Here is a 16,507-nt window from a genome sequence, read left to right as displayed (position 1 = left end):
AAGCCCTAAGGATTCATAAACAATCGTACAATGCAACTTGTAAATCCCTCCAGGCAAGTCATTCTCATGAGTAGATATTTCAATACGTAAGCCCTTCCTCACCAAATCAATTATTCTGTGATTTTTCTCATAATAGTGTACTTCAGTGTCCTTTTGCAATGCCCAACAAGCATGATTGTAATATTCAAAATGTTTCATAAATTACCCAAACAACAAAACTTGCCCTATTTTGTTGGGGACAAATTGTGGCTTGGTAAATTGACAAAGAATTTAATCAAGGAAGTAAATGAGATGATAAAGTACATGTGTGAATAGATGACATTGGATACAATGTTAGCTTATTTTCAACTCAAAGTTGAAGGAGTAAGGAAGGGAGCTTTGTGATGGGAACAATCAAAAATTCTGTGAGCAAAGGCTTAAGAGATATTGGAATTGTAAAGATGATCTCAACAGAGAAGGAAAATGGTCAAAATTTGAAAACCTAAAAATGACCCAATTTACAAAATCCAATTTCCAAGTTAGAGTCAAAATCTTAGCTTTTCACAAGGTGTTTTGGGTCGTCAACCAAACTAAAATCCAAAAGATATGTAGTTATTAATTAATTAGTTGATTTGTTTTTTCAATAAAGATTTTAAATTCTAAATATAAGGCGGTGTCTCTTCACCCTAACGGTGTGTTAAAACCATTAAACCAGATATATGTGGTGTAAAATGAGAGAGGGGGTAGGGGTGATTCAAATTTTACAATACATATGAGATGTAACACAATAAGAACTTTTATATTCTAGCAGTGGAACTTATTTATTTCGTGATACAATATCAATACTTTCATTTTCCATTTGTATTTGTATGTGGAAGATTCTTTTATTTAGTTCAGTTCTTTATAGTTTCATTTCAAACAAGTGAGGGCTATCTTATTCTTTCTTATGAAAAAAATTATCTATTATTAGAGCAGTTTGCAAAATAAGTTCCTTTGAAATAGTCATATCCTTAGGATTCTTGTCTTCCTGGTATGTTCAAGTAAAGTTAAATCCAATTATAGACGAATCGTTGTGTCAAGAAGTAGTAGAATAGTATTGAAGGTTGGATTTGCTAATGGATTCATTCAAGTGGTGAGTTTATAAATCATCCTATAAAGTTATAGTGGCTGAAAGGAAGTTGACTTTGCTGCCCAAGGGAGAAGGCACTAGTCCCATCTAAAAGGTTGTCAAAAGTAAGGGTAGTTCATATAAATACATAATTTTGATCAAAGAAGTTATACTAAGAAGTTATAAGTAAGGGTCAAACCGTCAAACCACTAAGTAAAAGTAAAAGTAAAAGTAAAAGTACAAGCAATTAACAAAAGTCAGAAGCAATCGAACAAATTAGTAAATAAATCATTCAATTTCAAATATATTCCATTTTGAAGTAAAAACCACAAGTAAAAGATATAAAATACAATCTTTTCCAGAAAACATCAACTTAAGGAGTTGGTGAATAGGTTCACTTGCCTAGGTCATGTAGAGCCTAAGGAGTAGGTGAATCTAACCATAGTTTGGTTGATCCCATTAGGTGGCCAGATCAGTTGGAGGATTTGAGCATTGACTAAGCCATACTTAGAGAATTTCCCAACTTGTTGATTTGGGAACCGACAATGAGGATTAGATAAATTGAATAATAAAAAATTAATTCATAGATTTAGAAAAGGAAGGAAATTTTCCTTTTTGAAAGTGACCTAGAAATTAATGTTAGTTTAATTAAATAATTAAAATTATTTGATTTATATAAAAGAAAATTAGTTAAATTTTGTTTGTAGATGTCTGCACAATTTCTAGTGTCTACATTTTGACCTTCTTTGATGTTGTGCAATTTTACAAATGTTTCAAAGAAAATTGTAAAAGCAAAATTGCTTTATGGCTTGTCCGAACATGCCTTAGTGACAATGGGATAGTGTGGCACTCCCTTGAATAATTGGGCAAAATTCTAAAACTTGAGACCAATTTGTTGACATTCTAATATTGTGTGTTTAACTTGGTAAAAAGTGAAAAATTAGGACAATAAGTCAATCTAGGTTGTCATGGCAGGTGTTGGTGCATAACAGATGGTTCAAAAGGGTGCTAGGGGTTGGGGGAACGATGAACAACACTTTTATTGCATATTAGGGTTTTGATGAGCTCGAGTCTAGACAATGGGGAGTCAGTCCTAATGTTGTAGATGCCACTATGACGATTGAGTACAATACATGGCTTAAAGCCCACAAACTTGCGCTATTGACAAATCCGTATGCGCCCATCTATAAGACAAAAGGATAAGGAAGGAGAGGGAGACATTGGAGTTGGGGATGAGGTAGACAAAGGCATGGCAATGGAGATGGAGATGAAGGGAAAGGGGAGGCGACGATGGACTACTTTCTAACATACGTTTTCTTTGATCCCCAATACTTTGAACCCTATCTTCTAAGCATAATTGTTGGACCTTTGAACATTCCCTTCCTATCATTTTTTCTTTTCAAACTTTGACTTCTCTCGATTATTGAACATTTTTACTAAGTAGTCCTTCATAATTAGGCTCTTGGCTTCCTTCTGCCTAGTTACTTGACCCATGTTATGCCCAATCCTCAACTCCTGAGAGTACACATTTTTCTTTCTTTGACCAAACCTACCTTTTTGCATGCCCATAGAACCATTTATGTTGAGGGCTGATTTCATAACAGTTTATGTTAGGTCTCTCCCCTTGAGAACCACTATATCAAAAGAGTGTATTTTCACAACCTATAGTAGTAAAGGAATAGTTGTAAAATAAATGCCAAAATTGATCCAGTGAAGCTTTGTTGTTGCTGAATCAGTCTGGACCACACTTCAAAATCATTTTAAATAAAAAAGGGTGTATATTCAACAAGAATAAAGTAAAAAGGTCTAATTGTATCACATTTAATGCAGTTGCTAGGCTTTGCAGATCTGAATTTTAATGTAATTCCTTGTTGATGATTTTAGTGGATTTCTCGGCGCATGCATGCCCTAACATGCTAGGCTAATGAATGTAATAAATGAAAAATAGATTCAGTAGGCTTTTGTGTGTTCTTTTTGGTGCTTCACACAGGTTTCTATGTTTATGCCGATGATTTTCGTACAAATTGAGACACAAACCATGATACATTGATAGCTCCGAAGAGCATCCCATTATATTGGATGATTTGGAACCAACTATTCTCTAGGGTAATAGAGCCTTTTAACACCTTGTTATCCAATCCCTTGATGTGCATCGGGCTATGAGCTTCTCAAGAAATAGGCAATTTGTAGAATTCTAATAGTGAAAGTAATCCTAGAACTACATCTCCCCGCTTAGCTCATTGGCTACCATGTTTAAGATCAAGATTGTTCAACATCAAAGCTATACAAGAACTCTACTCTTAGTAATCTATTAATTTTGTCTTGATACCAAAGTCATTGCTCTTGCTGTTGAGGTCGTAATTGTCCCACCTTGACTCCTAGCACATCTATTCTCAAACAGTTAATTCTTCAAAATTTTTATAGTGCCAGTTTAGTCCCTTGGGCAATGGTCCCACATTTGGACTTACCACTAAACAATTATCATACTAAAGCCACTTATTTTCAAGAAATCTAGGTGATTTGGAAAAAAGAAGAGGAACCTATAGGGGGCTCCTATTCATTTTTTGTATGCAATGATTGAAAGCATTACTCAAGTGGATAGAAAAAAGATGAGTGGGGATTGCAGTTTTCTTGTGGCAAATTGTATGGCTGAAATAATGACATCTTGCATTAAAGCAACAAGAGGTTACTTTGTAATTCTTCAACATTAGAATGCTCAACAAACCCAATCCTAATGACGAGCCATAAACTAGGGAGGGTCTAGGTGAATCCTTTAATTTTCATTTGTCATCTTAGTAATACTTATCAAGCTTCAATTGAAGAAGCATACATCACTCCACCACTTAAGGGACGACTTATTAGTGTTCATAGCTGAATGTGCTTTGACAAGTTCATTGAAAATTGGTTTCAATCTCCTCACAAATTGTTTTGTAAGAGAATTATTTTGGGTTTGTTTTGGCTTGAGAAACCTTACGTGGTATGGTGGTGCTAGATTTCATTATAACCTATCTTGCTTAAAGATAAGTCTAGATTTTTTATGTTGGTTATGTCTAGAATAGGAGTACTTCTTTTGGAAATTGTTGTACACACTAACAAAAGCCACTTATGAGGTCTTTGGCTAGTTGAGAATGCTCTCCAATTTTGAATTGCGACCAACCATAATTTTTTTTATAGTTTGAAAGTATGTCTCCTTTTCTCTCTGTGGGAGATGAAGATTGATGGGTAATATGGTTTTTCCCCTAGTATTATCTCCACTAGGAAATCCTTGGGAGGTCCTATTGTTAATATAAGATTTTTGCGGTTTTCTTTCAATCTTTTTCTTCCACCTTGATCATAGATGATTAGTCCCTTTTCTTCATGAGCCGACTACTTTTTACCTTAATTACCATTTTGATGGGAACAAATTTTTTTCTTCTTGAAATAGAGGACCCTTTAATGACTATCTTGCACAATGTGGATCTTGAGGGCACTATCTCTTCTGCATAAATAGTCTCTTAAGAGTGTTAGGGGAGAGGCTTTATGTGGAATATATTGTTGCAGATGATTGAATCGACCAAATCCATAGGGTTAGATTCTACCTAACAATCTTTCCTAGATGTTGTTTTGTACTCTAAGAATGATGATGATGATATTGTTTTCTTTTCGTACACATTCCAAGCTAAAGACATTTGATGATTGTTTGCTTTTTGTTTAGATCAGTTCTTTTCAATATTTGGTCTCAATATTTGGTCCCAAAATTCTATGGAGTCCTTCCCTTGCACATCTATTTATACATGTTTTGTTACCATTTTACATTGAACTCTATAATATAATTCCTTGTTTTTCTTGCTTTTCATTGCTTTATTGTATTTTCTTTTTATCTAAGGCCCTTCTGCCTTGATATTTGCTATTGTAACAAATGTACATTCTAGTTTCTTCGATCTATTTCTTGTTAATAACGGACATCAATATAATTCCCTTTTTTTGGTGTCTTGTCCAAAATAGGGCTCATTCTTTTTTTGTAAATATTGCCTAACAAATCAATATTCTTTTACTTGCAATGTTTAGTCTCTCCTCTTGTAGCCTAGAAGGGAAGGAAGGCAAGATATAGGCCAATTTTCATTAGGTCTATGTATGTTTGTAACTTGGTTTCTTTGAGGAGTTATAGAAATTAAGAAAATTAGCCACCTTTTCTCCACTCAACGCTTTCTTGGTTTAGTTTGAAAGTGATAAGCAATGAGCAAACATTATTAATAAACTAATTGTCCATGTTATTAATGCTTTGATCTATAGATTCTTCATCCCCTTGCGAACAAAATGAAATTGTTATTTGGGACATAGTCAGAAGTGTAGGGATCAATTTAATCTTTTTAAGGTTGGCATTTGGGTGCAAATCGTCTTATAGTCTATGTATGTAGGTTAGCTTTTGCAATGAACAAAAGTAACCTCAGGATTAATGTATATGAATTAAACACTACCAAAAGCAATAATGTGATTCCATTATATTTGAGCATGAATGGGCAACCATACAATGGTTAAAGTATAAATACACAGACCTTGGGAAATGAGTCACATGATCTGTCCAAGAGGTAATGAATTAACTCTCAATCATGAAATTAGTTGAATGAGATAGGAGTGATCCTAGAGTGGATAGAGCTGTCTCCTAACTTCGATCAGTTAAGAATTGATAAGGAAGTAGCAGCACTTGGTAACCTCAAGTCAAGGGTGACATGTTTTTATAAGCTACCTAGAAGAGGTAAGTTAAATATTATTATTGTAGGTCTAGTATTAGTGTTACGATCTCATTAGTTTTGTAGGCGAAATATAATGTTACATTGAAACACTCCCTCAATTGCAACATAAAGAGAATTATAAATTATTCCTGACAATAAGGCTATGCTAGGCACTTGTAGAAAGATAGAATTCGATATATTTTATACATGTACATACACAATATATATGCATACAGTCCTCATGATTTGTATATGCATGTTTACATATCTACATATACATGTGTGTGTGTGTGAAGATAGATTTATAGATTGATAGTGAGTGCATGCATATACATATAGTCATTCATCCATATGTATACATACATATGTGCATATGCACATGTACACACAAATTTATCCGCCCCTCCATTTGGTCCACTTCTAGATTGGCTAATATTGATAACACGGGTTCCTTCAAGCCTTTCCATACTACCTTCCTAACTTTAGAACTACAGGTCATTCTTCCCTACCTTTCTAGGGACCTATAAATCAATTGGGTATGAAAGCACACACATATGCCTATGTTTGCATATATGCATGTTTATATGTATGCATACTTGTATGTATATACACACACATATACATATTTGTGTTTGTATAAATATTTATATATGTTTATCTATTTTCTTTACCACTCTACCTGATGCACTAATAGATGGGCCAATACTATGTAAAGGATTACTAAAAGCCTTTCCATATTGCCTTCCCAACTAGAAAACTATATGTCACACTTCCCTACCCTTCTAGGGACCTATTTTTTTTTTTCTAAAAGAAAGTAAACCCAAAGCACTCAATGTCCTACCTTCCTACCATTGTAGTAGGGATGGTTGATCACAGGATGAGCTTTATACTTTCTCACATTTAGGTTCTAATGCTGCCTTCGATAAATTTACAAACACACATTGTTGATGTGAGCAATTCTTGGGATGAGTGGTATAGCCATATCAACTACCATGTCCTTACATAAAAAGTAACTGCAAAGCCTTGCACTATGATTCCTCAAAACTTTTTTTTGTCTCCATGAAGTTCCAACTCACCTCTTTCAAGCATTGGTTCCTTTTTTATAGCAAGATCATCCATGTTTTCCAAATGGCTCATTGGGATGGCTATATATGTGATGCACCCTTTTTGGGTCTGTCATGATTCACATTTACTTAATTAGTCATACTATATATAAGTCTTAAGAATATGTCCATTGATCCGGTGGATAATTTCAATGAAAATTGAAGTGTCTTCAAATCTCTAGATTTTTGCACCATCAAAAAGATCTCAGCATCCTGATTCCAACGCAACTTGAACGGAGCAAAAAGGAGTCCGTTTGTGCAAGTTACGATCGGTCAAAGTTTTGGTCAACAGGTAGACTAGAGGGCTAGATAAGGGGCGAAATCAAACCACCTCAAAAGTGGTCAACAATGGGTTCAAATTAAAGATCTCGTCACAAGCTTTCCGACAACATTCGTTTCGTCAAAAATGGACTTCATATGTAAAAGTTATGGCAATTTGAATTTTGGAGGTAAAAAACATCATTTTGAATTCTGATGATGTCATCATGATGTCATGGTGGCATTTACACATCATTGGCAAGTGGATGGAGGACTTGGGTTGGTGGGGGTCGAACTCCCAACCACCCTTCTACCAAAATAAGACTTTGCCATTAGGTTACGCGGAGTATTCAAAATACATTTGTCAAACTTTTTATTTCAACCATGCATGCCGCCAAAGACTTTTTAAATGGCCGCCCATGGGGTTTGAAACCCCGACCCCGCGGATCCTAAAATAAGCATGTGCCGACACGCCACTTATGCAAGTTAAGATATTGATAGCAAATGTTTTATTTAACCTATAACCAAATGCCGTACCCACCTTAAAATAGCCTTTTTGGTTAATTATTTAACCACCAAAATTGTATAAATGCCAAAATGTAAAAATGGTAAAGGAGATTTTCGAGGGGGGGTGTTTTGTTTTATTCCCTATTATTAAATTAATTGGTTTTGAGCCAATTTAAGCAAATTATTTTGTATAAAAAGGGGGTAGGATGTCATTTGGAGGCAACGAAAATTAAGGGAGACTTGAGAGAAATTGCTCTTGGTGAAGTTTTTTTTAGAGGAATAGGGAGATTTTTCTAGGAGATTTTTTGGAGCCATTTTTGTATTTTGAAGAATTGTTATGCTGTCAAAGTGCTAGAAGAAATGGTCTTCTTGGTGCATAATTGTAATTGATTTCTGGAGAACTAATCGGATTGGTCGTACTCTATTGGAGCTGACCCGGAGACGTAGTCACGTTTGTGGCGAACTCCGAAATCAAACTTTGTTTGCACTTTCTATCTTTTTCTCTCTCTCAATTCTGTTTATTTCACCTCAAGTTTTTTGAGTTTTGATACTTAATTTCATTTTATGTATAAATGTATTAAGACTTCCATTGAGTTGTGTTTTTAATTAAATATCCAATACTGCAATTAGTCTAGATCCGTCCATCAGATCATCCATAATAATAATTCCAATTACCCAATCATATTATTAATTGGTTTATGGATGGATGGTATAGATGCTATCCAAGTTGCCTTGCCACTAGCTATGGACTCCCTCAAAGTTTACAGGTCCAAATCCGCATCCCGAAGATTTATTAATCGCTGACCCCTACCCTCTATTGGGATATGATCTATTAGCTTGGATTTATATAATCCTAAAGTCACCTTTAATGCTTATATCGAACCTTTTTACTATTCTAGCTCATGACAAAAGTAATGAAAGAGAGCAATGGATAAGAGTGATTGAAAGAATATGTTTATAAGATATATATATCTTAGAATCATATAAGATTATTTATTTCCTCCTGAACAAATCTCATTGTATTTATATTCTCCTTTATAATCATAATCTATTCGAAAAGTCACACCCCTTCATAATTACAACCCGCGTGAAAAATCACAACCCTTCAAAGTTACAATCCTTTTGAAAAGTCACTACCCTAAATAATCATAATCATAATCCTTTCAAAAAGCCACAATGCATTATAACTGCGACATTTCTGAAGAGTCACAACCTTCATAATTATGACCTTTTCAAAGAGTCACATCCTTTCAATGTTATTGATAGCTTTTGAGAAAGTCACCTTATTTTCTTTACGTTGCTTTCCTCTTCCATTATACCTTTTTTAACTCCTCTATATCTTATTTTGAAGGAGTCATGTCTCTTTATTACACATCTTTTGACTTTTATCCATTGCAATTTTATTATTATTTAATTATATATTTTTTATAACTATTTTTATTGATAATAGATTATTTTATGATTTATTTTTATATATTATAATAACACTCCATAACTATTTCTTATTTGTTTATATCGATACTAAAATGATTTTATTATTTAATATTTATTTAATAATATTATCTTATTTAATTATTATTAAAATTCTATCTTAAAATGGGGACATGACAGCCCACCCTTCCCAAATTTGCTTGCCCTGAAGCACATTGAATGTCCATGAGGTCTACTAGATAATTCTTCTCATAAGGGCATCAAATTGATTTTTATCTTTGATCAATTTTGCCTAGAAATTCATAGCTTTGGCATCATGAAGCAAATCAAAAATATAAATTAATATACAAAAGCATACACAAAGTATACACATAGATGCATGAAGCTACAAAGTATACACAAATAATACATATAATACACATTGTTAGATTGCTGTTTATTTCATTAGAATGTTTTCTTGTTTGTCATTTTACCCTACAAAATGGAAAGATCATAGCTCTGATACCACTAGTAATGTTCCCTTTTTGGGTCATTCATAATTGACATATATTTAGTCAATCATATTATATGTCTTAAGAATATGTCCATAAGAATAATTCCAATTACCTAGTCATTATTATTTGTTTTATGGATGGATAGTAGAGATGATATCCAAGTTACCTAGACACCAACTATGGACTCCCTCAAAGTTTACAGGTCGAGTCCACATCCCACAGATTTACAGATTGCTGACCCCTACCTTCTATTGAGATATGATCCATTAGCTTGGATTTATATAAGCCCGTCCTTGGTATCCTAAGTCATCTTAAATGTTTATGTCCAACTTGATTACTATTCTAGCTCATGAAAAAAGTAGTTGTTAACAAAATTGCTTAGATACCACTATCAATGGATTCCCTCAAAGTTTATAGGTCCAAGTCGGTATCATGAAGGCTTACAGAGTTGCCTAGATACCACTTGTAATGTCTCTTGTGGGGACCTTACATAATTTAACTTGAATTTCTCAATTGAACTTTTGTAGACTAATTTTTTATATCTTCTTTTCCATTCCAAATGTTTATTTCTTAGGTTTAGTAATCCTCCATATAAAGATATCAGTAATTTATAATATTATTATTTATTAAAAATAATATTATTAGTCTGTTATTAATATTAATGCATATTATATATATATATGCCAATTTATATATTTTGATTAATAAATCATTATATAAAGTTATATGTTGTTGTTTTATAGAATAAGATTTAATTATCATTCGATTCGTTTCCTGACTTTAATATTATGATTATCATGTTATAATTATACATTACTAGTATTATATTATTGTTATTTTTAAATTATCCTCAATATTTTCATTATGTAGATCTTATTTTGACGTGGATATCACTGTTCTCTGCTCTCAAATTTTGCTTGTCCTCACAAAATATATTTATACATAAACTTTTCTTGTAGAGTCCACATATGAAGCTTATAATTGGATAAAAGAAAAAATATGGATTCATGGAGTATACATTTTTTTGCATGAAAACATGAAGCATACATTAAGTGAACATGTAAGTGCATGAAAACGCAAAGTAGACACATTGATGCACGGAGACACAAAGCAGACACAATGCAAACACAATAATGCAAGGATTCTTGATCGATGCTTTAAAATTTACAATTTGCAATAAGCTAGGGTCTAGAAAAAGTTCTACACAATTTACTTATGCAATTGAATCGTGCAACCACAAGTGATCATTAGTACACATGTGATTCATAATAAATTACTCCAAGCTAATCCCATATTTAGCCCGAGTGGAACTTTGACCCTCTTGGCCTCGGGGGCAGGTGTTATGCATCTGCACGAGGTGGCCTACCTAGCATAATGCTTGTTTTGTTTTGCTCTTATTATTATTCTTAGTTGAGAGGAACACTTGGGATGTAAACAGATTGCTTAGGCACCAAACTCAATGGTTTCCCTTGAAGTTTACAGATCCAAATCCTTAAGCCTTTCTTGGGACTTGCCCACAAGGCTCACCCTATCTTGGGAATAACTGATTGGCTGGATTTGCACTACGTTCTTCCTGAATACACCTATGTTCTCTCTCCTCAGACTACCCTATAGGTTTATTAGTAATATACTGTATGTGAATTGAAAAGATCATGCTATCCTGGTTATTATTCCAATCTATAAGAATGTTGAGATGCAACAGGTTGCTTTGACACCAAACTCAATGGTTTCCCTCAAGGATTTTGTGTATCAAAGCCCTCAAGCTTTTCTTGGACATGTCCTCAAGGCACTCGTAGACGCTAATCCCTATCCTGTCTTGGGAATGACTTGTTGGCTAGAGTTACACAGGCCTCTCCCTTATTGCATTTCTACTCTTCTTCTCAGACATAGAAATAATAATGGGTTTGAGCATGGATGTTAATTAAAATGATCTGATATTGCACGTATTAGATTATGTATAATACTATAATATAATTAAAATAGACATGTTTTCTATACAAGAGGTGTGATAAGTATGTAACCATTGTATTGTTCATTTTTTTTCACTGGCTTTTCTTTCCTCTTATGATTGGATGATTACTAGTTATTATGTATTGATTACTGATATTTCTTTTCATAATCAATTTTATTCCTATTCTTTTAAAATAAGGCATCTTTAAATTTGAAAAAAAAGTTTGGTTGGCGCAGAAGGACACTCAAACCACATTTAGCAGTACCAAAACCAATCTAAGCTTAAAATAACCAAAAGAAGAAAATAAACTCATTTTCACATTAGGAAAGGAGAAGAGCAGCTAGAGGAGTAGCTGGTCAAGGAGTTAACAATAGTTGAAAGATGAGGTTAGGGCATCAAATCTACATGATTTAAACTTTTAAATCCACCATCTACCAATTATGGACAATTATTGCAAACTTAAATGTTTAGTAGTTTAGTTATAGTATTTACATTTAAAAATAAATATGGAGAGCTGATTATGGAGTTGGACTAATATATTGTTGTTTACTGTGTAGTATTTTAGCTGTAGACTTAGAATAGTATGTCTATTGTTTATATTTCAATATTTTATGTCATTTCATGCATGAAACTTGGAGCCTTCAGGCATTTTGGCTGTATGTACGCCATATTTTTACAATGAAAGTATCTGAATTTGGTTAATTTTCTATGTATTGAGCTTCTAAAATCTCTCTGGTAAATGGTTTATCATTTTAATGATATGCATATTTGAAATTTCTCTCTATATAATTTTTTTTCTATTTCTGTAATAGCTGTCCCCTAAAAATTGGCTCTAAACCAGACCCATAACACAAACAATTAAGTGACATATATGTTAACACACTATTTTTTGTTAGCAACATATTTTTTTAGTAAGGTGCAAATATGTTGCTGCGTAGACAGTGCCTAGCAGAAACATGCCCCCATTCCGTAAAATGGCCTGGTCCCTGAAACTTCTTAGAGCATAGCTTTTTATATTACTGTTTGGAGGAAAAAAAAAAGCTGGATGGTGGGATGTGTAAATCTCCCATGATGCTATGAGAATATTGGACATTATTGTAAGATGTGTCCAATAGCAGAAAATATCATGAGGAAAAATCTGCAAATCATTAGATTTATTAAAAAAATTGGGAAATAAACAGGAAATAATTGGATTTCAAAAGAAAAAAAAAGTATAGAAACAGATTTTGTCATGTATATTTGTATTGCTGATTACATAGGCAAGATTTCAGCTAAATTTCTCAGGAAGTGAGGACTATTGGATTTATGTTTTGTGTGTAATTTGTCAAAATTAGCTGCTACTAAATCTGTTCCTTTATTTTAGGATGGATGATGCAGTAGCTGCTGGATTGCTTTGTGAAAGTGTACCCAAAAGTGGCGGCTTAGATGCTTCAAGGCGAATAGCCATGCGACATATTGAAACATTTGTTCAGACCTTTTCAGATCCAGACAGTCTTTCTGCTGCATCTGCATCCTGGGCACCTGGTTCTTTGAAACAAGTTGCAGAAACAGCAAGAATACATGAAGCTGGGCATTTGCGATGCAGGTAGTCATTTGGGAGGCAAGAAGTTTAATGATTTTCATATTGGTACTTGCAATTATTGATGGTATAGAGTATCCAGAGCTGAAAGTTGAACATTTAATATATCAAATTATAACCACAAAATGTTAACTTTTTTTGCATTCCGTTTCTGAAAAGTGGTGCTGAAGTTGGGAGGTTTGTAGTCATGCTTCGGAATGGTCCAACGGTTCTCAAGGCTTGTGCAGCCTTTGCACTTCTTCAGGTTCTTATTCTAATTGTTCTGAATACCTTTTTTATTTTTTTTATTGAAATGCTTTTGTATAGTTGTATCCAGAATATCCAATATGCCCACTTTGCTGCCTGTTGATTTATTGACAAGGTTATTTTTGCTGTCTCTGTCTATGTATTTGCAGTTCACCATGCCAGGTGGAAGGCATGCCATGCATCATGCAAGTCTCTTGCACAAGGCAGCCGCTGGACGAGTTCTTAGAACTGCAGCTGCTGCAGCAACTGCACCACTTCAAGCTAAAGTATTTGCAAGGATCGTGTTGCGGAATCTTGAACATTATCCACCTGAAGCAATGTAAATGGCGATCAAATAATTACTCATTTTCTTGATTGTAGTACATGTTGTAAAATCAAAATTTTGCTGTGTATGGTCAAAATGTCCAACTCTACACTGGCATATTGAGATCTCTGGGGAAGCAAAGATATGTAGATTGTGAGTTAAAATATGTTCTCTAACTTTTGTCAGTGGTCAAGTTACAACAGCAGTTAGTCACTACAGTGTGCAATTATTCTCTTTATTTCATATTATGAAAGGTCAATTTTTTCATGATTTAATTAACGGTGGCCTGTTCTTATCATTTTTGTACTTTATGGCACCTAGAGGGTTTCATCTTCATATATATTATATTGGAAGAGTCTAGCAGAAATGAATGACCATGCTCTTAATTTCAGAGTATTCAAGCATTGTTGTCCTTCCATTTGCAAATCAAATTCATGAAAATAATTGGTCTTTTCCATAGTTGTGGAGCATTGGCTTCTTGGGCATGACCAGCTACCTTTTTCAGCTACTCTTATCCTAAACTATGTAACTGAAGAGTTGATTACTTTGAACCTATTTTCTGGGAAACACAAGGATGATTTGCATCTTTGGGGTTTTGATGCTTTTATAGTTGGGTGGTCATTATACTCAATGGTAATGCCTAGAATGATTGCTTTTGGTACATTTTTTTTTGGCCATCACTATATTGGATTAATGAAATTTAATAAGTGCACAATGTTTGGTGAGAATCTGCAATGCATGGGACATAGTGTTCCCTGTTGATGAATCATTGAATAATTACAATAGAAAAGATAGATTTGTCAGTATATATGTAGATTGTATTCATTGGAAGACTTGATTAATATTGAGCTTGAATATCACTACACCTAGCAATTAACCTTTTATGCTGATGTACAGAGCACAATTTCTTCTTGAGATACTTTAACATCGGTATGAGTTGGTGCAAATCAAGTTTTATAAGATTTCTCTGTACTGCTGTTTTCTTCAATCATAGGGATTATTGTGGCATTCCAAGGGCTCCTAGCTTCTGTGTATCCTAAGTAGTTCCCCAAAGGGACTACAGCTGCTTCTAAGGAGTTCTGACATAATTAGCTAGGTTCTGGCATTGAGAACCGAATGATCTCTTGTTGAAACATGTTTGTTTGTTAAAACTAAGACAAAAATCTTATGTGGTTTTAGTTTATTTCAACATTATTGTTCTCTTTAAGATTAATGGTAAGTCTGCTACAGTTGAGTAAGAAACTGAGGTTCAAGATGCAATTATGTAACGGAGAGTTGATATTTACTTGGAAGTTTTAGTCATTGGATAACTGTTAGGATGTCAGATTGTATACGGATAGGGGAGATTTGATCTAATTGTGAGATGTAATGAGATGAGGATGAGTATAAGAATTCTAGATGGTGAGTTGAAGCCGAGTATGTTTACACTTATAATGGTGGTTGTATGTGTAGAGAAGAAGCTCACGCGTTAAGAGTGACTGATGAGTTAAGAGAAAGGGGTGAGGTGGAGGTTAAATACGCATCTAGTCAATCTATGCAAGGAGTGGTATGACTAAGCATGCTTATACATCAGCAGGATGGGGCACATGAGGAGAATATTTGAGGTTAAAAGATTAATGATTGATGATGTGAGTTGAATGTAAAAAGAAAAGTTAGGAGGGGGCTACAATGTCCAAATATATTAGTTAAGGAATTAATTAAATCAATTAGTTGATTTTTATGCTGAACGCGTACTATACTGAGGAAAAAAACTTACCATTTCTGATCAATGGTTGAAAGTGTTATTAAACTTGTTGCAAGATGTTTCAAATCATTCTGTCCATTGATTAGTTCTCTTCCACTCGCACACTGGAGTCCATCTGTCACGATTTATTTTTTAATCTGATAAAGCCAAAACTCAAGCAACCACAAATATTGAGACGTGAAATAAATGGCTACCTTGGTAGGTGACCAGGGAGTCGATTTAATGAATTTTGTAATCAAACAATATAATTGCTTGACCTGTCTGTCATGCTTCCCTCCCTATTCTCCAACCATATGGCAAGTAATTGAAAAGTTCTCCGTTTTCCCTGCATTCTGTAGTGGTTTCCTAATTTCCCAGAATCTTCTGCTGCAGTCTATTGGTTTGGTTCCTGGAAGATGGCAGGAATTGGCTTTTTCAAAATCCGGATTTGAAAATTTTTGCATTTGTTTCGAAATTTGGCAAAATGGAATTAGTATACCAGACTTCCAATTTTGCCTCAAAACCAGGTTTTCCAACTTCCTACGAGCAAGTAGGAATTGAAAATCAAAACCTGTTTATGTTTTTTAAGTAGTGTAAAAACAATAGATTGGACGACTTCTTGAAATTTGCCTTCAACTCCAAGCTTACGCATAAAAATGTGTCTTCACACATATCTTCCTAGTGAAATGAACGGTTTAAGTAAAATCCCAAAAATTGGAATGAAGATTTGCAAAACCAAGGTTTGTAGAAATCCTGGGTTTTTAAATTCCACGAACCAAACAGACCCTAAATGTATTTCTTTTAAGATTCAGTTCATCACAACGACATTTGCAAATAAAATAAATTTCTGTCTTCAAACTCTGTTTGGAGTGTTGCCAGACAATTGCAATCATTTGGTCTTTGGACATTTTTGGCTGCACTCTTCAAAGCCTTATGTTGGTCAGTTTGACTTCTATAGATTACGTTTCCAAGTTCTAGAATTGGATTTAGTATTGAATAATACTGATTGATTTGCTCATTCATTGATATCTCTTGATTGATTGAGTATATTTTCATTTAGTGTCAAATGAAATGATTGATTCTTTCCCTCATCATTTCTGTTTGTTCGATTG

General features: G+C 33.9%; 1 protein-coding gene across 1 annotated transcript in view; it reads left to right on the top strand.

The window, feature by feature from the left end:
• LOC149568070 (protein ARABIDILLO 1-like) overlaps positions 1 to 13,947 on the top strand; it is a 221,565-nt gene extending 207,618 nt beyond the window's left edge. The window contains exons 10-12 of the mRNA XM_089821073.1: positions 12,907 to 13,128; positions 13,282 to 13,366; positions 13,518 to 13,947. Coding sequence (XP_089677199.1) covers positions 12,907 to 13,128; positions 13,282 to 13,366; positions 13,518 to 13,691 — 481 coding nt within the window. The 3' untranslated portion in view covers positions 13,692 to 13,947. The remainder of the gene's footprint in view (positions 1 to 12,906; positions 13,129 to 13,281; positions 13,367 to 13,517) is intronic.
• The last annotated feature ends 2,560 nt before the right edge of the window (positions 13,948 to 16,507 follow it).

The sequence above is a fragment of the Cupressus sempervirens genome, chromosome 3 (genome assembly GCF_028749045.1).
Source record: "Cupressus sempervirens isolate cs-2001-9-10 chromosome 3, ASM2874904v1, whole genome shotgun sequence".
Taxonomy (NCBI): domain Eukaryota; kingdom Viridiplantae; phylum Streptophyta; class Pinopsida; order Cupressales; family Cupressaceae; genus Cupressus; species Cupressus sempervirens.
The sequence above is the reverse complement of the archived record's forward strand: the minus strand, read 5'-3'. Positions and strand labels throughout refer to the sequence as shown.